The 24020-nt window shown below is 35.0% G+C and overlaps 2 protein-coding genes across 4 annotated transcripts; both read left to right on the top strand.

Moving 5' to 3' along the window:
- Positions 1-97: 97 nt before the first annotated feature.
- On the top strand, positions 98-23571 carry LOC137393799 (neurocalcin homolog). 2 transcript variants are annotated; one of them, XM_068080490.1, is made up of 3 exons: positions 98-196; positions 12766-13207; positions 22605-23571. In XM_068080490.1, the coding sequence occupies exons 2-3, from the start codon at positions 12830-12832 to the stop codon at positions 22803-22805; spliced, it is 579 nt and encodes a 192-aa protein (XP_067936591.1). In that variant the 5' UTR covers positions 98-196; positions 12766-12829; the 3' UTR covers positions 22806-23571. The 2 variants fall into 2 exon arrangements, with proteins under 2 accessions (XP_067936591.1, XP_067936592.1); XM_068080491.1 differs by lacking the exon at positions 98-196 and adding an exon at positions 11281-11297.
- On the top strand, positions 3844-8218 carry LOC137393800 (neuronal calcium sensor 2-like). Of its 2 annotated transcripts, none has more exons than XM_068080493.1 (4): positions 3844-3862; positions 6362-6514; positions 7123-7395; positions 7528-8218. In XM_068080493.1, exons 2-4 carry the CDS (start codon positions 6407-6409, stop codon positions 7714-7716), a joined length of 570 nt encoding a protein of 189 aa, XP_067936594.1. In that variant the 5' UTR covers positions 3844-3862; positions 6362-6406; the 3' UTR covers positions 7717-8218. The 2 variants fall into 2 exon arrangements, with proteins under 2 accessions (XP_067936594.1, XP_067936593.1); XM_068080492.1 differs by lacking the exon at positions 3844-3862 and adding an exon at positions 5675-5800.
- Positions 23572-24020: the final 449 nt, after the last annotated feature.

Genomic DNA, 24020 nt, shown 5'->3' with positions numbered 1-24020 from the left:
CTCAAATATGTGACCAATGCATATGTTCATTGGCTAGCGCTTGACCTAGCGGCCAATAACAAATTAGTTATTAAAACATAATGCGCAAACTATTGGAGAAGACATCGCACGCTACTCCGCAGTGTCGCACTTCCTTTCGTGTATGAAAGTTTCCCAGTGATACTGCGTTATATGAGTTTTGAGGAATCAAATACAGGTAATTTTACTGATCGACATTTTAACGTACCATTACAACTTTTGTAGGAAAAAATTATCTTACATTTACAAAAAATAATTCGCAAGAAATAGTTGGTTCGATAGCAACTACGCAGGCAGATTACTTTCTTTTTATATTTCGTATTAAGGGTTTGCCCTTAGTCTACATGGTTACGTTAACTGCAATTGATTTCAATACTTATATATACGTTAATGTTATATTTTTACGCTTTCTAAACATTGTTGTAATTTTGCAAGCAGTTTATTTGAGCTACTGCATCTGGTTTTTTTTCGAGATCTTGCAATTTTATGATCGAATCTTCATGAATATGACCTCAACACGACTTCTTTGACTTTTTTAATCTGATTTTGGTATGCCAATATTTGCTTTACTTTAAATGATCATTCATTTTTATTAGTTAAGCGTGCCGCGTGTTTTCAACGAATAAACACAAAATTACGTCCACATACAAACTGCTATTATTGCTAATCGTAATGCCAGTTACAGATTAGCTTGAAGGTTGAGTTGCTAACTTAAATGCCATCTCCTTCAACCTGTTCAACTCTTTCGCTTATAGTGTTAGTTCCCATTCTTGTATATTGTTAAAAATACAATTGATTCAGTTTATTCAATTTAGTGTAGTAATTTCCAAAAGTAATATTACATTTTGATATAACTGTAGTACGTGTAACTATATACTGTACGTGGTTTGTGTGGCATACGGTTTTGGAGTTTATAATGTTGGTATAAAACCCAAATTGTAAAAAGGTTGCAGTCGTATATTTTTCAAGTCTTAGAAATAAAATCAATTTTTCATTCAAGTATTGGCTATTTGCAATTTCTTTATTTTAAATAAATAAATCTTATGTTTACAATCTCACACCATACTAAAATTGATCTTTTGCAACAATGCTTTTCGAAGCAATTTCTGGTAAAAACAAGCTAATGCGATTGGGTAGGTTGAAGATTAGAACAAAATAGTTTTGTTCATGACAAAAAAATTGTAGGGAGGGAAATTTTTGTTGATAATTGGTATTGTTTTCGTGTCAAAACAAGTTACCAGTCATGCCTAAGTGCATTACTGGCAATATCAACATTGATTATATGGTTTCGGTTTTAATTCCTTTTTGTTTTCATTCTGACCTTCAATGTAAGGCTTGCATTTTTTCATCTGAGACTCAGTGACTATCCGTTTTTGCTTCATTCATTTTAGCTCACTTTGCAATTTCTAATCTGGCACTACTTCAATTTTTTTCTGTTTGTTGAATCATACAATTTCCATCATACAAATGTTTGAATCGTACAATGTTTAGTAATTTTAGTACAAGGGAGATGTAGAGCGTTTGTCAAGTCATTGTAATCTGCTACGTGGAGACTAAAATGATTTTGAGCTCACAACATTAGCATTTATATACTGTAGTGTATATCTTGTTCTGAGTATTGTAATGTTGGCAAATACTTTTTTGTGGTAATGGTGTTAAAAAGCTTCCTTACAAATCTTTGTAGTGACTTTATTTATTTGATGTAGTTTCATGTTTAGTTTACGGTAACTTATCGTTTAAAAATGAAAAGCAAATAGACGATGTTTAGGTTTTTCATTTACTACATTTGATTAGCTGGAATCCTCAAACTGTGGCTCATCATAGTCTCGTCATTTTAAACTCTTGTGTTTTGCAAGGATCTTTTGTGTATGTTGGCTGTAATTATAAGATTCCCTTTGAGAAACACAAGTTTGTCAAGCAACCAGGATTGAACTGACTCAAAATTTGATAGTGTATCATTTGTCTAAGTGAAACCAGACTTTTTATTACCCTTTCAATTATTATTTATTTCTGGAAGCTCGCATCAGTATAATGTGTAAGTGGCTAGCTTTTAAGACAAAATAAACAGTTTGTTTGAATTTGGTTAAGTTCGTTATTAGCCTTTGTGTCATGATTGTTATGGTTTATTTTATGAACATCTTAATTTATGAACATCATTATCACAAGAATGATACCAAAAAGCTTTTTTATGTGTTATTTATTAGTTATTTGCGTAGCTCAATATTCACACATACAAGGGTAGCATGAGCTTAGATGCTCAGATGCTCAGAGTTTTATTTCCATCTATAAGTTGTTTAGTAAATCAAATGAGGTATGACATAGGTGTATATCTACCTGAACGTACAGTCATCGCAATCGTTTTTATGTGATCGGATTTACTATGGTCTCCATTTTATCAGAGGGAGTGTGACAGCGACAGTTTCACAAATTTTTAGGGATAGGCAATTCCAATCAAGAGTAATTCGCTCGTGAAGTATTGTTTAATCATTTGACATGCTTGCACGTAAACAGTTGTGCAAGTCAATGACAAAGGCAAACTATTGTTTTTTTAGTGATGTAGTCGACCAATTACTCTGCCAAACACTTGAATGCTATTGGCAACATATCGTTTTCAAATTAATTTCTCTGGTGGGCATTGTTAAAAAAATTCAAGCCTGTTGCATGATGGTGTCTATCAATACAAGTAATATTAAATCACTATTGTAGAAGTCAGCAAAGGTTCATATGAGTTAAGTTTTTGTTTTGTTAAACATGTTTAGTTTAAATACCATTTTAGTCATACACGTTTATTTAAGCAGCCACTGTAACATAACCTTACACTTTTCTGTAATTGGCAGTAGAAATGCATACTCAAATTTTGAATCTACTATCGCTTAAATGGCAGATGGAGGAAGGTATACGTGACTGGATGGTTGGTTATGGCTTATAAAAAGTTGTTAGTGTATCAAGCTTATAAATTTCTTGTTACCTTTAATCGAGCTCTGCTACATTGAGGCTTAACATATATACTCAATTTAGAGTTCTATCTTCTGCATTGGTGTTGTTTATAATATATTTTGTTGTTATTGAAAACCAGCAGATATTTAGCCGAGCAAGGCATGAGTTGCTCTTGAATTTTTGCCGTGTGATTGACAAAGTTCACGCGTTGTGAGACAGTACACCTCGGCTTGTTTTTCATCCAATAAAGTAATTTATTACGTTTATTTTTTTGACACAAATGGAAATCCCGTCTTTCAAATGTGATCGCAAATGTAAAACAGCCTACAGGCGTTAACACCATCTTATAACCTAAAAGCTAAAATGCAAGCCACATTTGCTTATCATATGTGGTGAACTACTCGTGATTAATTCTTTTTGGCAAGTACCAAGCGCATTCTAAAGGGTTTTTGTTTTCCCTTGTTCTGAGCTAAGCTCCTTCATCTGTGTGTTCATATTACAATGGTATCACCGTTCGTCAGTTCTTATGTTCAAAGAACAATGAACCATAGCTGTTTCTCATAAGCAGATAATTTACATTAGTTTTTATACATAATGAAGCGTGTAATGCCTCTTTTCATGTAACGCGTATGTAAAGACCATTTCGTTACTCGGGTTTATGATTAGGAAAGTTCCAATATATTTGAAAAACGATTTTATTTTTTAACGTCATGCCATTTCATTTGTGTTATGTGTGCACAAGGAGCCTTTTAAGGTAATTTGCGATACAATGGTACCTCTGACAGAAATTTGAACTTTTGCTTAATTGATTCGCTCTTCGGCTCGTTTGTTTGAAATTAGAAAACTCAAGCATCTGCTTATCCAAGAAGAGGAGTTGCAGACTGGATGTTGAGCTGCTCTAAGACAGGTTAGTATCAATTTCATCATTGTTGTTTGTTTTATATGTCATTGTAGCAGTAAATAGTTGACAGATGACATGCAATCATTTGAGGTGCTACTAACTGTTCTTGTGTAAGCTCAAGTAACTGCTGATGGTGTATGTCATATTTACTTTCTCCTTATTTCATGGAGCCCAATTTGCCTCAAAGTGTTAACCAACTGGTGTGATTATTTTCCATTATTGTAGCCTATAAGCTCTTAGAATAAAGTACCAAGAGGTGAAATTATTTAAATGTCTATTTGGGTATTGTCCTCTCTTAATCTGGTGTATTTAGATGTAGGTGGAGTTGTCCCATCATATTTTGTGTAATATAAAATGGTCTACAGGCACGCTTCTAAGGTTTTATGAGCAAATCTAATCTATTATTACGTAATATTTGTTTAGCTTTGGCACATCTGCTTGTAAGCACCCGCTCAATTGATGAATGTGGCCTAAATGTCAGCTGTGCTGCTAATGCTGGCTTCAACAACGCCACTATGAACAGCAGGTGGCAGATTCCTACCTCTTTGGCTCTAGTGATTCATGATTGCAGTATGATATAGATGATAGGTTATGTAATTTCAATGGTTGGTGAAGTGGTTGTTTGCTACTTTTAAGTTAAATAGAAAACGATTATCATGGTTTTCTGAGAAATAAAAAACCATTATCATGGTTTTCTATTCCTCAACCTTTCTTGCTGTTTAGGAAAAAGTTTTTAATAATATCAGTTGATATTGAACTTAAGCAATGTGGTTTAAAAATCTCAATTTGGTAGATTTTAGTAGATTATTATGATTGGTAGACTATTTAAAATTTTAGTCAATGTGTAGCAATGGCTGTCCGTGTTAACAACTCTGTGAGGAACATCTGAGTGAAATCTAGGTGATTTGAAGGTACTTGTTAACTATACAATTTTTCATCTTTTCATTACATTTACTTGAATACCAATTGTTGAGTTCGCATCCAAAAGATTGACGAAATTCGAGCTTATCACAGCAAATGCAGAATATAGTACTGATCTAGTTATTGATTTTTGAGTGCAGAACATGCCGAGCTGATCCTTCATGCGTAGTGCATCCACCTTTATCGCAGTCGACTGTGCAACATGTAGTCTCTAGGCTATATATACTAGATAGAGAAATTATTGATTTTCTTGTTGACTTTGAAGTAGTTGCAATGTAAAACATCAATCGGGTCTGATTGCTTTCACATGTACATAACTGGTAGGGGGATGTGTGCTACTTATTCCTCTATCTGCAACTGAGGGCGGTCATTAGCACAGTGCATACACGGTCATTTTTAACCCCATTCTTTTGAGTCCATCATTGGGAACCTATACAAAATAATACATGGCTCATCAATCTGAATGCCAGTAACAGAAAATTCAATGGTAAGCGTTCCAAATGCATTGCTGACAAAGTTATCTTGTTTTTTTACGCCATATAATAAAGAAAATATAATCTGAAAGCTCATAAATTTCATTATACGTATTTGGTAGTCTCTCACTTTAATAACTGAAAGCTGCTAGAAAGTTCCATTTGATTATTGGATACATCTAGGTTTTGTCGTCATGTGCTGTTCACAGTTGTGTCTCTTTCTCCTCCGGTATTTTATAGTGCTGTTTCTCAAAGCTAGTCTGTATCTAGTAAGAACAGTAGCGCAATTGATGGCGAGCACTAGTCAATAACCTCTAAGTGGGTCATCGTGTATCATCTGATCAAAACAATTTGTAATGCGCTGCAAGGCGCGTAATGAAATTAACATTAATATTGAGTTAAGCTGTTCAATGCACTGTATATTCTTATATGGAATCTTGATTTGATTATACCCAAGGCAATGCATGCACTCAGCAGTTTAGTTTTACAGGAGTCTAATAATAACTGGTCGCTCTTGCGTCGAGAAGCTCTCTAGCATTTAAAAGTTTCTGTAAGTCTCGTTGTTATTTACATTTTAATGGCTCCTGCTATCTTGGCGATAGTATATGGACTGTTCTAGCTGTATGGTTGTGTATTGCAGTTTTTGCAAGGAGTTTGTTCGGTGTCGATAATTTCATAGCACAATATATATCCTTTGTTTTCTATGCTTCACACCTTGCTGTATCATTAAATTATACTACTTTTTCTTATTTATGTTATATAATTATTTTAGTACCATCTTATTTTTAAAGACTGATAACATAGTTTGAGCTCATTTAAAACGCATTCCAGTTGCATTATATAAGTAATAGCGGTGTTCATTTAATATCGTCTTCACATCGTCGTAGTGGCTTTATAAAAGTTTCATTTATTTGTTATTGTAGGTACGTAAAAATTTGAGTTCATTGCTCTGTTCACAACTGATGTTTTTAGTACTTTCACAATTGTAGGTAAACAGTAGTACACAAGTTTGTTAGGGTTTTGCTTGTACAGATTAAGTAAATGTTTGTGTTAAGTTTACTCTCATGTAGGTTGTATGCTGATGTTGTCTAAGAGATATAATCTATTTCAGCTGTAGATGGCACTTGGTGAATCTTGAAACTGCGCCCTAATTGTGATGGGTGGAAGCTCTTCAACACAAGTACCTAAAGAAGATCTGGCATTTCTTCTTGCCAATACCAGCTTCAGCAAACCACAAATTAAACAGTGGTATAAAGGTTTTATGGTAAGTTTGTCCTTCGAGTGTTAGATTTTTGAAGGGATTTTGAGTAAGAGGTCTGACAATAAGTGCATTGAGAGGATTTAGATCTGCGATTGCTTTCACAAACTGGTAGACTGCTAATTTTTCCAAGCTAGTTTGTGAATTTACGGTTAGAAACCAGCAAAGGCTGATTGTTAGCACTGATTGGTTTTTAGTCCTCGTGTTAAATTATTTAAAATACGAGGACAAGACTTTTGTTGTCAAATGAACCTTTTTTTTGCTCTTGTATATTTGCAAGCACATAGTAAGTATATCTCGGTCAATTTAACTAACCTGCGCATGGGTGAATGTAGAGGTCTGATAGGGAAAAATGGAAACAAGGATGTAGCTAGTGTCCAGACAATCGCAACACGTTGATTTTTTGAGTCCCTACTCACAAAGCATTCTGCGTGCAATTCAGCTTGGTAAAACTCCTTTATAGCATCCCAAGAACAGACGAGTAAGCTTGTCGACCAGACAAGCTTACTCATCTATGTTGTATTTGTGGTTAGCGCATTCATAGCCTTAAACGTGCTTGTTGGCTTCCTGTTATATTGTTAAGCTAACAACATTAATGTGATCATATTTTGTAGAGAGATTGCCCTGCCGGCCAGCTAAGTCGGCAAAAGTTTCTTGAAGTCTATTCGGAATTTTTTCCGGGAGGAAATGCAGAGGAGTTCTGTGAGCATGTTTTTAGAACTTTTGATGCTGATAATGGAGGCACCATTGATTTCAAAGAATTTTTATTGGCAATAAATATCACCTCATCCGGTCAGATTACTGACAAGCTCAACTGGGCATTTTCCATGTACGACATTGATGGGAATGGTACCATAGAAAAGGCAGAGATGGTTCAAATCATTGCGGTAATTATATTTATTTAGAATTTGTAAATACTGATGCTTGCTGATAAACGATGCAGGATATGATCGTGTAAACTAATCAGTGCTGTGTACATTACGGTCTTTAGCAAGATTTTAATTGAGTCGGCATTTTAGGCAATATACCGCATGGTCAGTAATGGAAAGGATACTCCAGCAGAAACGGCAGAGCAAAGAACAGAAAGGATATTCATTCAGATGGATAAGAATAAAGATGGAGTACTTACCAAGCAAGAGTTTATCAATGGCTGCCTTTCTGATGATGTTCTATGCTCGATGCTGACAGCAAGCGCAGCTAGCAAATAATATGAACCATTTTTTCTGTTGCCAGCATTTATGTCATTCACTCATGTTTTGCAGAATTTATTTTAAATATTGCACTCCTAAAAGACGGACCAGGAGCTTATTAGTAGCCTTTGGAAGTTCTATTAGAATTGCTAATAATTGCTTCAGTTAATTTCCATGTTATGACTAGTTTACTATGTATCTTTATTTGTTATCTTGTAAGTTGTAATTTGTCATTTGTGATACGTTTTTGTGAAGCAATTTATATACTTTTTGATGTGAATTCTCTCAGTGACAAGTATGTGTTGCTGCTTTGGATGTAAAGTATTGTTCAATTCGCGTTACTGCATATTGGTATTGCTTAGTAGCATACTGAACTTTGAAAATTACCTCAGTAAAATGAATACACAAAAAAATGTCAACAAGGTTCACTATTGAAAATACATATGTATAAATGTTTTACATAATCAGAGAATCTTAGAAGAACAGATGTAAGGCTATAGAATTATCAATTATTAGAGCCAGCCACTGATGCTAAACAGTGGCAAACTTTTGAATCTTTTTAATAACTGCCAATCTGAAATGTTTGATTTTCTTAATTGAAAGTGGTTGTAAGTTGCCATCTTTATATTTGCCTTCACCTATGGCTTCTGAATATTTGATATCAACTACAATAATGGAAACTCAGGCTGTTAGTTTGTGGGAATACTAGGAACATGCTCGAATGAGTGTTGCCTTAAACTTATTCGCTCTATATCTCTTTTTAACTGCCTATCCATCTCCCATGATGTGCATATCTATGCCATATGCATTCGTATAAATTGCAGGACCCGTATTATGGGTTTAATTTGTGCTTTGCTAGATGTATAAAGTTTAGCCACTTAAATCCAAGGCAATAAAAAACAGATAGCTCAAAAAAGAACTGGTCTTGTTATAATGTGTCCAAGTATATTTAGCCAATTTGACATGTGTAAAAGCAGACAAATGGTAGTATATAGCAATGGTAGACAAAGACTTGAATACCAAAAATTGAGTTTCTAAACAATTTTTTTGTTTTCATTTCAAATTAGGTGTTAAGGAGATAGTATGTATTGGCTGACATTGTTTTGGTTTTTATTAAAACATTTAGCAAAATGTCTCAAATGTTTGAGTAAATATATATCACAAGTAAAGAAAATTGTGAACAATGAAATAAAGAAGTCACATTTTCTTATAAAAACAGTAAAACTGACATTTCTTGCAAGAAAAGGAAACAAATTATTAGGTTCATTTTTTTAAGTTCGAATTTCACAACAATACTAAATTTCACTAATAATTGAACTTTAGATGGAAAAAAATTTTATTAATTGAATTCATAAGGATTTAAGATGGCAGCGAGCAAAGATTATTCTGTGTTTCGGTGAATAGTATATATTTAGATTTAGTTGAGAGTAAATTTTAACAATGTCATAATCTGCTTTTAAACTTTGATTTTGATTGAATAAAAATATTTATCATAAAAAGCCTATAATACAACAAAAAGATCATGCGGACACATTCCCATAGCATTTTATAAATAAAGATATTGCAATAGCTAATTTTAAAAAGAGTTTTAATTGATTTCTATTACTGAGTCTGTTCCTTGCTTAGCCCCACATAACCATGGCATTGCATTTCGCTTAAAGGTTGACTTGCAACAAAGTTCACATTACAGTTATTTGATATGAAAAGATTCACCATGTCTTACTCTGTTGTGTTATAGGTGCAAAATATGTGGAAATGCAATTACAAGTTCTTAAAAACTCAAAAACGAACAGTTAATCGCAGCCACACGAGACCGCCGTAGTTTGGATTATCTTTCCAAAACGGCGCAAATGGGATGTAGTTGTGAGAGATGGTTTTTGTTTACACTTTCTTGCAACCTTATTCGTCGAAATATTTTCACAAATATACTTCACGCATTCAATAAAACCATGTCTATTGTTCTTACGCATCTGTTTTATCGTCATTGTAATGCTGTCACTTTTAGCAGTGATATCTTATAACTTACCGTAAAAATTTGTTTAATTCTTTAGCCTTAGCTTGAAAGAGTACATATCATTGTCTGATAATCATGACGAGCCTGTTGGTCATTTGTGATAATCGAAAGGTGCTGCAAAAATTATTTGCGCAGTATTGGGTCACATGATCAGATTACGACTTGCTGATTAGACCAAACCGAAACAAAACTGTAAAGTAGCGAGCATCTATATATTTGATACGGGGTCTTCAGTAAAACCCGAAGTGTTTGTCATAAACTAGTGCTACGGTAAGTTTTATATTGAGCTTTTTATTGGCCTTTCAATTCACGCGAGAACATCACGTGACAAGACAATAAATAAATTTCATGACTACGTCAGAGAAATGAAGAGATTCCAATCTACGGCGGCTTTTCATTTTTGAGCTTTTAAGAGCTTGTAATCACATTTCCATATATTTGGCACCTACAACACAACAGAGTAAAACATGGTGAATCTTTTGATACTAAATAACTGTAATATGAATTTTGTTGCAAGTCAACTATTAAGCATTCGATTGTGTTTCACATTACCAATAAATGTTAAACGTTGCTCCAATTACAAGTTTGGAAAGGACGGAGTTGTTCTTTCTCAAGCAGTAGCTAATACTCTGATTAGATAACTCTAAATAATGCTTATGCATTTTTCAAATATTTTTAAAATAACCCTGCACTCCTACAACTACAGCTGGCTCTTTATTATCAGCTTTCTCAAGTGAAATACCAGTGAGTCTGCATCAACATATGTAATGGTCTCTTTTCAAATTTGTACAACTTAATTTTTTTTAGTATTAACTTTTCAAGACTTGAATCTTTTTATAAAAAAACAGATCTATGGCAGCTCTATGTTGCTTAGTTTAACTGCTTAATAATTTTAAGTCCTTTTGCCTTGCATGCCTCTATCTAGTTCATGGTAATTCCCTGGTTGTTCTTCTCATTTTTTCTCTATGATAATAAGTCTTCTACTTCTGCATCAATCTAGTACTCTCATCGCTTGTCATTGTTTGACCATCATCATCTCGCTCCAATTCTTTTGGGGATTTGTGTTGAGATAGTATGACATTTCTTATCGCTGCTACTCTAATATTCATACTGATTAGATAGCGAAATTGAGGTTTTTAGTATGTTTCACTACACATATAGAATCTAGGATTCAGTCTAGTCTTTTAGTTTTGCGTAGAGGTATCTTTCAGTCTGACTGTTTGCAATGAGTCATGACAATATGCTAACATTTTGTTAGATTGTGGTAAGGTATAATCGTGTCTCCACAAGTGTTTTTTACGTAATTCATACATTTCAATCAGTTATCATGGTATGAGTGAGTCAATGAAAGTTAACTGCTTATAGCTACTTTTTACATTTTGTTTGTACTGTTTTTTTTACGTTGCCTAAAAATAAAACTGATTGTATCTAAGTTCTTTGTTACTCCTGTTTTACTTCATTTATATTCATTTGTGCCGGCATGATGGTTGAATCATACTCAACAGTATGCAAATTTATGTTTTATATGGTAATAAGTGCCAAATGGTATAGCGCCTTGTTCATTTTGGTGCTTTCAGCGTAAGTGGTAAGTAGGTACATTGGGATAGGTGAATTTTTCTGCCAAGGTTTTCGTATTATCATTAGCGAGCCAGTAATGCCTATAAAAACAATCATTCTATAACCAATGCATAATTTAGCTCATAGTAAACTTTTTATTTTCAGTAATTCTTTTCGAATTGCCGATTTTACTGAGTCATGTCTTTATGTAAGTTCATAGATTGATCATGAGTGTAACACGCTTGGCGAAAGTTGCCTCATCATCTAATCGTGACATACGTGATTTGGTTTGTACTCATATTGGACAGTAGAAAATGTTTTATCCTGGCCATTTAGTATTAGATTGCAAATATACAGATGAGTGAAGGTTATTGAATGTGTCAATGTCTGAGTGGGTGGAATGACTACGTCCTTTCTGTTTATTTCATTCTAGTACGGCAATCGTTTTCATTGATCTCGTCTTTCTGGTCATCTCTAACTTTCATGTCCCATGAGATTACAGTGGGCTTAATCATGTACATGTTACTTAGTGGATTTTTGATTAATGATTTGATGGAAGGGTGTGGTATTGCCGCAATTATAGTGGGAGATAGTCACACTCAGATTGGTTTACCATAGTAACTGAAAAGTTTGATATCTTCCGTTGTTTCGATATGGTTCGTTTTCGTTTGGTACATAGTATTGTTCTTAGTACAGACAGTGCTTAACATTTCGAATTGCTAAATGCAACATATGTTATTTATTTATCATTGTGTGTTTGTTACAATTTCAATGAATCAGAATATTTGTTGTTAGGAAAGAAAAAATAAGCTGCTCAGCAGGTGTCGTCATTGCTCATGCTCGTAGTTCGGATATAATACTTGGAGTTCCCCACACATAGGGAGGTTTTATCTGGCCGTGAGCAGTAAAATATGTTAACTTCTTTCGGTAGCTATACAATAAGAGAGCGAATTAGAGTTACTTGTTTGAATGTTCTAGAAGAGTTTGCTTTCTTTTGATGAGGAACAAAGTCCATATATGTAGAATACATAGATCAGATTATTTCTATTTTTCGCCAATCTGGCGCCAGCCTTTATGGCTTAAGTCGTAGCAGCGCCTCCCTGTAAGAAAATGCTGCTGGGGATTATAGCATTGCCTTGCTTTCATATAATAACCACGTTATAACTCATGCGTTATAACTCATGCGTACTTGGTTTGCTGATCTAACAGCTAAGGCATTGAAAATACATAAATTTAACCTTTTCAAATATTTGTATGTTGTCTAAGCGATGAATACAATGCTTCCAGGTGTGTTTAGTTGAATTGCATTCATTGCTGCTGTAGATAGGCTAGCACTCACTGGAGCTGTTATAGCTTTCACCTGGCTATATGTAAGGTAACTTATAATAGCTGGTAGCGACTGGCCATTATCAGCTGATCAGTTACTAGGGAGGGTGTCTTCGCCATATTTATCATATTCATAACCCCCTATTCATTGAAATCTACTGGCATTGCAGACTACAAGGTATTTGCAACCACTCAGGCAAGTGACAATTACACGCGGAAGCCACTGAGTAAGAGATGGGCAAACAGAACAGTAAGCTTAGACCAGAAGTGATCAGTGATCTCAAAGACAAAACAGCTTTTTCTGAAGAAGAAATTACCGAATGGTACAAAGGATTTCTGAAAGACTGTCCATCTGGGCATCTGTCCGTCGATGAATTCAAAAAGATCTATGGAAATTTCTTTCCTTATGGCGACGCATCGAAGTTTGCTGAGCATGTTTTTCGCACATTCGATGCAAATGGTGATGGAACCATCGACTTCCGAGAGTTTATATGCGCCCTCAGCGTGACCTCGAGGGGACAGCTGGAAGCAAAGCTAAAATGGGCATTTTGCATGTATGACTTGGATGGCAATGGATATATATCACGGGATGAAATGCTGGAGATTGTCAGAGTAAGTTATATGAACTGTTCAATTAGTTTGATCTTTTTGTTGAAGTCTGTCCAATAATGTGGAGACTGAGCCAAATTTAAACTGCTGGTAGGTCTAGACATTCAGTTAATATCTGTTCTTGTGGGCAGGTTCGATGTAGCCTTTTTGTTTGACTATTTTAATGAGGGGGATGGGGAGTTACCAAAGTATCCCGATAAAATGTGATAAAATGTGATAAGATACCGCGTAACACTATAATTGCTACCATAGTTGACCACCTGTGTTGATTTATTCAAACAAAGTTTCAGATGAATTTGTTACTACAGTCACTGTTTTTCCACTCGTCAACATTAGCTTGCTATGCGTATTATATTTCAACTGAAATAATAACATTCTTTTATCTCTAGCTAGACCAGTCCGTAACCGTAGTCTTAATATAATAATATAAATGGTTTAGTTGCACGCAAACCTGCTCCAAGTTCATTCAGCTAGGCTAGGATTCTTTTGTTTATTTATTTGGATGGGGGAGGGTTTCATACAAATTAACTCTACTCTGAGCATGTTAGCTATAAATGGTAGAAGCAAAAGCTCTTTCATAGAGGATATGGCAGCATGAAGCCATGTTGATGTCAGTTCGAGGAAACCTACTAGATCAATTTTTTTTATGTTATAATCCCTTTTGGTTCTCTATAGTAATTTTTGGATCTGTATTTAGTAGGGAAATTGAACAGCTAGCATCAGAAGCTCCACCCATTAACAAACCCGTGGATCCTTAGCAAAACTTATATGTTACTAGTTCATTAGAAGTTCATCCACCTAGCTGCTAAATTCAATTAGCTCACTGCATCTCAAATACCAAAGTTGACAGATACAGAGTTGACAAAGAGATACAGAGTTGACAAATTTTTTTATTAATATTTGTATAGGCTGCGCTAGTCTGCTAGCAGCTTAGTTGAATCGCAACTCCAAGTATAAGCTCGCTTAGTCGTCTGCGATGCTTTAATTGTATAGCATTGACACCGCCTCTACACTCACCGCAGTTGTTTTCCATGTAGGCTCTACAGGTAAAAATTATTCATGGCTGTTACTGCCTCGGCGTGCACAGAAGTTACTGCCTCGCCTTGCACAGAGATTGACTCAACCAGAAAAATATATTTTGGACATGCAGTCAGCAGTGGCTTGTACCATTTTGACTCCTTGCAAAGGGTATTGTTTTTAGAGTTAATTTCTTGTGCAGTGGCTCAATTACATGGAAATTGTTAGAAAAAGGTACCTATTAAATACCAAGAATGTGCAAACCTAAACGCAAAAACAGCTCTTTTGGATCGGTTGTACGATAACCTACTGACAGTATAACTTATTCCATCTCAAACAAGTATCAGTCACAAGCAGTTACATACCTTGTTGCCATGCCAATTTAGGTACATCACATAGACATGGAATAGTTTTATCAAGGCAAGGAACCCAAAATACTCTGCTGAAGTCTTAGCAAAGGAAATCTATATGATTTTTATTAGAGGGAATTTAAACAAAATCAGACTCAATCCTGTCATTCTCTCACACGTCTACTCGCGTCTGTACAACAAGATATGGTCTGATGCAATATGTATATGCAATATATCTGAGGCAACATGCATTTTAGTGAGGCACATAAACTCACTAAAATGCATATTGAAAAACTATTGAACAGTAAAACTTCAGATCTGACTTTTGGCTTGTTCTCTACCTTCGTTGTTGAAATATCCTGCTTAACTTCATCTATACCAACGCTCATGGAACCTACCATTGTGACAAACCTTCATTGCCTATTATAGAATCTTTGCATTTTGTCCTCGTCTGAGACTGCAGTTAAACTGGTTTTTCGGCTAAAAGGGTTTCGTCAAACAAAATCCGAGTCCTATGCATAAGGACTACTTTCAAACGCCACTGAAATATCATTTTTAGAAATGCAATATTTTGTTTCAATAATCTCAAATGGCCTGAGTCGGGTACGGCGGGGAGACTCTGTGTGTGAGAGATAATGTATTATTTCAGCTTAACATTTGTTAGCCGCTCAACATATATGTTGGGGAGGTACATGTAGATACATTATTTGATATTATAACTGGACATTACAAATATTCTATAAATTAATTTCACTATCTCACAAACATTGATTCAGTAGTGAAAGATAACGGCATAAATAATTGCAAATACAGTTATAGATGCTTCTATAACATAAATTCCAGATAACGTAAAGAATGTATATGATGTTTTTGCTTTGTACTATGGCAAAAATTTGATATACCGCAAAGTGACAAGTCGGGGCGCGGTCTCAAATTTGATTTGAATGGTAACCTACCTTGCCGCACTTGCAAGAAAAAAAAACCCCGTGCGTATATCTGTTATATGACATATGTTATAACTTCCATGATTTTCTAGTTTGTCGCAATAGATCGTCAGATGTATCGACAAAACAGAAAATGTGTAGCTGCGCAATTGTTCATAGATAGTTGAAGGTGATCGATTGGTGCAGGTGTTATAGTATCGGTCTACTAATCTGCATGGGACGAGTTGAAGTATCGTCAAAAGTTATCTTTTATCCTAACCTTGGCTTTTAGATACAGATAGACAATGAACGGGTAGTACTGCTCTTTTTATAGTGAAAGTATTTTTTGTTCTGCTTTATTGTAGATGTATAAAATATTTATTATTAGTTTAACTTTTCAGAATAGATTTCGCTGTCTAGAAAAAATGGTCAAATCATTGCAAATGAATGTCGAAGATACGCGCTACCAATCAACTTATTGTACGAATTACCACAATCGTCTATAAAACCAGTGAAATTGATCAGAAAAAGGAGAAAAGTTGCCGATGCAAACAAATGATACTGCAGTTACGGTAGGCAGCCAACAAATTACAAAGTTAGGCTCAGGGTTGGAAAAAATCATGTTTTTTTTTAAATAAAAAAATTCGGATTTTTTTTTTTATTTAAAGCAATTTTTTTCAATTTAGATCAAATTTTTTTGAAAACATCAATTACCAGCTTTTTTTCGTAACCACTAACATAATATATTATTTTATTTTGTTGAAGTGTGCCACATGAAAACATTAGCAACATAACAAAACAGCTTTGCATCGCTTTAATTTATTAAGAGTTGTTTTTATTTTAAATTTGACCAAATCGTGCAGTTCATATTCACAGTAGACCCTCTATAAGTCCCATTTTTGACATGGAAAAATCATCAAACATGATTTTTTAGGATGATTTTAATCCGCCAACCCTGGTTAGTCTAGTTTTTATTTTTTGTGTGGTTAAAGGGGCGAGTTTGAAAATATCTTGAAACGGATTGGGCAACTTATACCTATTATTGTTTGTATAATGTAAAATCTTTACCACGTAAAAGCTCCTGGAACGGATTATTTATGTTGTAGGGGTGCTTAATGTACCAAGTTCAATTTTCTTCTGTTAGCGGTTTGTCGGCGGTTGTACAATTCGTGTGCATCTATGGATAGTATAGTTGCTCACTGGTGTACAACTTGTGTTCATCTATAGATAATATAGCTGCTCACTGGTGTACAACTCATGTTCATCTATAGATAATATAGCTGCTCACTGGTGTACAACTTGTGTTTATCTATAGATAATATAGTTGCTCACTAGTAAACAACTCATGTTCATCTATAGATAGTATAGCTGCTCACTGGTATACAACTCATGTTCATCTATAGATAGTATAGCTGCTCACTGGTGTACAACTCATGCTCATCTATAAATAGTATAGCTGCTCACTGGTGTACAACTCGGCTCTTTAACCGTTTTCATACCCACCAATGTCTAGTTTGTGACTGTGTCTTGATTAGATCTTTAGGAAACAAAGATCTACTGTAGCATCAAACATGTCTAATTCAGTCAAATTTATTGGAGGTTTACAGGATTATAGGTAGGGATGAACAGGATAAAGGTAGGGTCCAATTCAAGATATTTATTTGTCCTAGTAGCGTCTCCCAAAGGATTCGCAGTACCATGAGATGTGAGTAGCTATGATGAAGGAAAATATGCAAACCTGAGGCTAGGGCCACCCTCACCTTCTCATTTATCGACAGTAAGATATAGCCTAGCATGTTGTTCAGACTACGGCCCTTAATCACCAGCTATTGAGCTTGTCCCCCCACATTCTTGTAATAGTTTATTTTAGCAGTGAATTGTCTTGCCCAGCCAATCATACTTCCAATATGCAGTTTATTCTGTGCTACCCGATTGTTAAATCATCCTTAAGAATGCATATTATCCGTTATTTCTATTACATTCGTCTAACTAGCAAAAGCTCTCACTTTGCCTTAAACGGACCGTTCATTGTTCAGTTCGAGTTGCGTACATCCACTGAGACCTCATTGAAGAGTTCAGCACACTTGCAGGATTTCCGTCCATTGTGCAGCAATTATGGCCTGGGTATAGTCATCCTTGAAATATTATGGCCAATGATACATTCGTAGTTCGTATCACGAATTGGGAACAAGGGTGTTTGCTCAAGCTTACTTCGTGTCTAATAAGTCGGAATCATGACAGGTTGCTAATTACTATTACTAGCATTCTGACAAGCTATAGAACAGTACTATATTGCTATTAGAGATCTGACATACTGTAAAACCTCTATTTGAATGCCACCTTTATTTGACGGCCACCTATATTTGTCTGCCACCTTTATTTGACGGCCACCTTTATTTGTCTGCCACCTTTATTTGACCACTACTAATTAACATTCTTGATCTTTACGAACTCATAATAGCAAGTGATCAGTAGAAAAGTGTCCACGAAACCGTACTAGTAATGACTGATTGCATCAATAACAATTATTTCATTCATGTTTTTGTTTGTATCGAAGTCTGTTTTCCAATTCCATTTTTACAGCTATTTCGTTAAAACTTTGAATGCAACACCATAGAAATGATTAGTAACTGTATCAGGCTAATAGTAGTTCCTTGTTTCACGCAGTCTTAATACTTCAATGTAGGTAAAAAATGGGTTACATTTACGATGGTATCTTAACGACTAGTTTTAGGCTAAAGGTTTATCCTAAAATTCTAGATTTCATTTACGATAGAATCTGTGCTACTAGATATTTTGATACTTTTTTGATTACACGTGGTTTCTCTTTAATTGCACGAGAAGTGTATACGTGTATTTTAAAGGGCATCGCGAAAAGTTTTGCCCTGTTAATAAATTGTTTGGACGCTAATATCGACTAGCTCAGCTGTGCAAAACAGGAGTTGAAGTCATAAAACACTGTAGAAGGTATTGAACAACCAGAAGAATATGAAATGGCTCCAAATGGAGGCAACAATCAGATCGCAACTGGTCGAGCAAATAATGCTAATATTTTTGTTTTAAAAATGTTAATATTTGTTTAAAAAGTGTTAATTTTTATTTTTGAATGTATGATGTGGTTCGTTTATGTCACTTGTTCTTGAATATATATTTGTAGCATTTAATAGGTTATTATTATATGACTTATAAATTTGCAGGTTTATAACATATCATTTGATTGCATAATTGCAGTAATCTGACGTCAATCTGCAATGAATCAACGCTCATAACCCCTTTTCTATTGCACATAAAAAGCCAATTTTGGCTGCAAACTCTAGCAAACATATCAATGAGTGCAATGGGCTTTTATGCAACCTTGTTAATTATTGTTATAAGATTTAAATATTGCTTCAAATTTAAAATGATAAGATATTGTAAGATAACATCATTGTAGGTTAATTGCAAGCAAATTATAGATATCAACTGGTAGAGACATGTATCAGATCTACGGCCAGTTAGAGATTTTTGTTAACAAATTAACAGTTAACAAATTTTGTACGTCCCGAAGGGTTAATGTCGCACTCTCCTCCCCAAAGGAGATTGCAAAACATAAGCACCGTTCGATACGCCCGCTAAAGGGTTAAAAAAATTTTGTTTCCAATATTCTGACAAAGAGTAAAAAATACAACTCTACCCTTTATTTGAACTTTACCTCAAATAAAGTGCCACTCTAAGGGAAGGTTTGCAAGAGATAGCGCCATAGCGTTCAAATAAAGGTTTTAAGATAGATGCTAATACCTTTCATAATGGAAGCCTCGCTTTGGATAATAGCCACCAGATAATTCGTTATTCAAATATCTTCTCGCTGTCAATGTTGATATTTTGAACAACATGCATACAAGAGCTGCTATTAGCTTGGACAAGATGAGTTTGGTGACCAGCTAAAGTTCAGGACCACAATAAGTGGCATTTTCATTTCCGCTGTAATTATTCATGACATTTCTAAAGATACAGTCAGTATGCCATTTTATCTATTCACGCTGGAGCAACCAGATCGGATGATCTCTCCTATCCACTATAATATAGGTGGCAGTACAATCTGTCTTGTGCTCCTTAATAAATGTTAACTAAAATTCATCAGCTAGTGTGAAGGTTATTTGTTCAGCCATTGGAAAGTCCTGCGGCAACCGAACATTAAAAATAATGAATCAGTAAGTTAGGAGCCATCCTAAAAACAAAAGATGTAATGTTACAGACCTTGACATACTACTGCGGTTTTTTCTCTGTGCATTAACTAGAAGTTGTGCTCACCACTCATCGCATTATCATTACCACTCTAAGAGATCGATGCATTAGCCAGACACATGCAACACTTTATCAGCCATTAGAGAGAGATTTATGTTACCTCTATGGTTTTGTTCCTTCAATAAACTTCACCATTAGTTCATATTCAGTATTAGTCAAGCTGGGTAGCTGTAATATAGAAGAATTCTCATAAAACCACGTGAATGACCAAACGACAGCATTTGTCAGCAAACTGACTACTGTCAGGAACACACAACTCCCACAGCAGCATTAATGGCTGGAGGATAAGGGTGGTGTGACCTACATGTAGCTATAATCCTGAGTAGTATATGCTTATCTAAACATTGTGTTACAAAAAAGTAGTAAACCTACACTTGTCGGGGTCGGTGTGCTACAAAACTGTTACCCTTTTCCAGCGGCATTATTTTATGTGTGTTAATAAAAACCGGAGTATCTTGATTGAATTTAGATACTCCCGTCTGTACAATATGTATTAGTCATCAGATTTAGTTTAGAGCTGCTCACCTTTGCATACAAATTATTTTCAACATAAATGGATAAGTTTTCGTGCATACGGCTACATTTCCTCAACTATATTAGCAACTGTGACCTCTCGCAAGTAAAATATATCATGTAGTTAGTCACTCTCAACAAATTTTAATAGATTAAAAACATGTTCAAGGTCATTTTATTATCTTTCTGTCAGCAATTCTTATCAACAATGAAGGCCTAGATACCAATTTATATTCGCTGTGAATCCAATTGACAACAGCTGCTAATCAAAATATTAATTAGGTCTGGTTCACATTAGATGTCATTCGCTGCATTTTATTAAAACTCTTTCAACTGTTTCAAGAAATGTCTGTGAATATTGGCATAAAATATGTTAGTCTGTCGCATGATGCAAACTAGAATGCTTAGCGCAGTCAGTTGTGTCTCTATTCGACCAATGTGAACCTTGACAGCGTCAGCAGCATTTTTGTTGGTGAAATTTCATTAAATGTGCTAACTAAAAATATATCAAAATAAAACTGGATTTATGAGAAACTATTCATGAATTGAATATATACTTGTACAAATATACCTCAAGTCTGTCAATAGGTCTTATAGCGTAGTTTCTGGATTGGATCATAAAAACTTAGTTTAATCAAATGATACTTTTAACACTGAGTCAACCCTTGAACACTTACAGCACTGGTTTTAATATCAGCACAAGTATCAGCCAATTTTTCAAGGTTGCTTCAGCAAACACAGGAAAGTATGAGTCGCGTATTACTTGAGAATAACACATAAACTACTGCTGCTTGTGACTTCAAAGCTATTTTGCACTATATCAACACGTTAATAAACAGAAGACCAAGTTCACTCGCTAATCTGCAAGTTAAAAACGTCTTTTAGTTTTACAATGATCAACATTGGGTAGAAAAAGGCCTTATTCAAATGATTGCTCATCAAATGTTCAACTCATTCAATTAAAATGCAGCAAAAGTTCCAAACGATGTATTCTAGTACAGTCCATGATAACGTAATGGAGAGATGAAAGTGGCAAATTCTATGCAGCTTCACTGTTTGAACAGGCCATTGCATAAAATATAGATTTAAAATGTGTTTTGACACGCATAAAAATGTAAACATTCTATTACTGTTTTTTGTATAACATTAGTGAAGTTCTCCTGTCACTTTTGCTTTACACAACATTGTAACAAAGATGATCAGGGGTTAATACCTAAATTCATGCAAGAAACTTAATCTGCAAGTAAATACCATAATAAAGTAAATACCATAATAAAGTAAATACCATAATATAGTAAATACCATAATATAGTAAATACCATAATATAGTAAATACCATAATATAGTAAATACCATAATATAGTAAATACCATAATAAAAGTTTAAGAGAAGCGAATCAGATTAATCAGCTTAGCTATTTATATTTTATCAGGGAAATGTTGGATCAGGATATTTTTGTCTACAACGATAACAAAACAAAGTTGTTCAGTTTCAATTTTATGTTCAATTATTATATTTCTAACATCTTATCTCTTATTGTATCTTTAACAAGATACAATAAGACCATTCATGAAATTTTAGCTTATAGCTTCATCGTATGAAATACTATGAGAATACCGTGGCTATGAGATTCATTCGACCAGTGTAGCCAACACGTTACAGTCAACAATCAAATGCTCGTCAACATTCCTATTCCATGCATGACTGGCGTATGTGTAACAGATTTGGAATAAAACTGGTTATCCTTGCAACATAACTGTCGATATATTTCATTTTACGAAAGTTGCCGCATCAGAAGAGATTGAAGCTTTTTTTTGCCAATCAGAAAATTAGTGAAGAGTTGAAAGCAATTTTTTGAGAAGATAAGTTTTAGTAAATATAGTAGCCATTAGAATGAACTTGTTAGTATTCTTTTTGAAACGAGTAGAGTTGTGCACTCTTGACTCTTTCATTGATAGTATGATTTTCTGCTAAAAATGGTCTGCTCACCAGTCCTCAAAAAGTACAAAAAAATTAAGAAGCAAAAAAGAGTTGAGCTGTTAGATCTGTGCTGGTTTAAGATTTGTTTATGAATGTTCATCCAGTCTGCTCAGCTGGCAAAATGAGACTCTGTCATTACATGTTACTAGGCTCATTTGCTATTAAAATGGTTGATTAAACTCGGCCCTTCTTAGGGACAAGGAACAGAACAGAAACTCCATTTTCTTACATTAGCACTGTTTGGCCCATCAGCAAATGGTCTCATTTTTATACTGGACTATTACTAATTATGTACAAAACTGGGCATTTCATTCATACTGTTTTGTATCACAGGCTATCTACAAAATGGTAGGATCTGTGATGAAGATGCCAGAAGATGAGTCAACACCAGAAAAACGGGTAGAGAAAATATTTCGCCAAATGGATAAGAATGCGGATGGCAAAATATCATTTGCAGAGTTTTTGGACGGAGCCAAGAGCGATCCTTCTATTGTGCGACTATTGCAATGTGACCCTTCCAGCCAGGTCGACTGACACACAATATCTCTAGCATAACATATTGTACACTACACCAATATTTTATCTGTTTGTTGAGGGCCAAGCAAAGAGACATTGCATACTAGCAGTATTCAAGGGTTAATTGGTTGGTACCTGAGGATATTTCTATAATGAATGATGGGACACACTAACAAGCTCTGCCTATACATTCGTTATGCATATGCCATCTAGCAGGCCTGGTTGGTGAAGGTTGCATTAAAGGGAGTCCTGCGTGAGTAGAGCCGCCTGCAGATGGATTGTTTGTGTCACTCTATTGTGTTATACTGGACCAGATTTCTGCTTCGTGTCGATATATGTAATTCTTGTATTTATAACTTTGTATTCCGAATTCATTCTAGCCCTGTTTCCTTCGTATTATTCTAAAGGGCACAATATAAAGATTTGTTGTAATTATCTGTGGCTGGACCACAAGATGGTACGCTATGATATATGAATTGCCTCCCATTTGGACCAGCTGCAAATAAGTTGATATTTTTATGAATGTTGATGGTCTGGCACTAAACACCAACTAGCTGGCTTACATTGTCTAATAGATTGTCTATTATCATCCTATGTCACGATTACTTTAGTTTCTTGTTTTAGAATTTCCTACCTTGCTACCTTATTTCGAGTACTGCATACATTAGTTTTATCATTTTATTGCTTTTTGCATTCTACTTATTTTTGCATGTGTTTTCGAGATCCAACCGAAAAGCTTATTGCACACAATTTTATGGAAATATATGCATAAATATTCCAGCAAGTAATTGTCTCGCACAATCTCAAGAAAGAAAGTGACACCCCATTCGAACCTCTAGGCATGTTGTATTAATACCAGCTGCATGCCAAGACAGCGGCCTTCTGACCTCTCGGCCTTTATACGAGTGCTACTAAATTGTTTGTCTGATCTCTCTGAGCAAGCAACTCCTTTGATTAGCTTCTCTGCTGGGCAGTCTGCGTGCAGTGTAATCATCTTGCCATTTCATACTACTCTATTCCTTATCCAACCATTCCATGACATTTGTCTTCATCCATTGCAGACTAGATGTTCTGCCACCCACCTTTATCATACGTCTTTCTAAATCCCATGTCCTGTGAGGATGTGGGTGATCATGCTTCTCCACAACTTCCTATCCTTTGTTCTTTTCAACAATGTTTGCTCCAATACCTCCGCTCTCCGTCTCCTGGTACGTGAGCCGCCATCCATTTGCT

The sequence above is a fragment of the Watersipora subatra genome, chromosome 4 (genome assembly GCF_963576615.1).
Source record: "Watersipora subatra chromosome 4, tzWatSuba1.1, whole genome shotgun sequence".
NCBI lineage: Eukaryota > Metazoa > Bryozoa > Gymnolaemata > Cheilostomatida > Watersiporidae > Watersipora > Watersipora subatra.
The sequence above is the reverse complement of the archived record's forward strand: the minus strand, read 5'-3'. Positions and strand labels throughout refer to the sequence as shown.

What these genes read in the sequence shown, in the direction of transcription:
- LOC137393800 (XM_068080493.1), top strand. Translation starts at nt 6,407, where the DNA reads ATGGGTGGAAGCTCTTCAACACAAGTACCTAAAGAAGATCTGGCATTT. An exon ending in AGTGGTATAAAGGTTTTATG is followed by an intron (nt 6,515 to 7,122) that starts GTAAGTTTGTCC and finishes CATATTTTGTAG; the next exon opens with AGAGATTGCCCTGCCGGCCA. An exon ending in AGATGGTTCAAATCATTGCG is followed by an intron (nt 7,396 to 7,527) that starts GTAATTATATTT and finishes TCGGCATTTTAG; the next exon opens with GCAATATACCGCATGGTCAG.
- LOC137393799 (XM_068080490.1), top strand. Translation starts at nt 12,830, where the DNA reads ATGGGCAAACAGAACAGTAAGCTTAGACCAGAAGTGATCAGTGATCTC. An exon ending in AAATGCTGGAGATTGTCAGA is followed by an intron (nt 13,208 to 22,604) that starts GTAAGTTATATG and finishes TTTGTATCACAG; the next exon opens with GCTATCTACAAAATGGTAGG.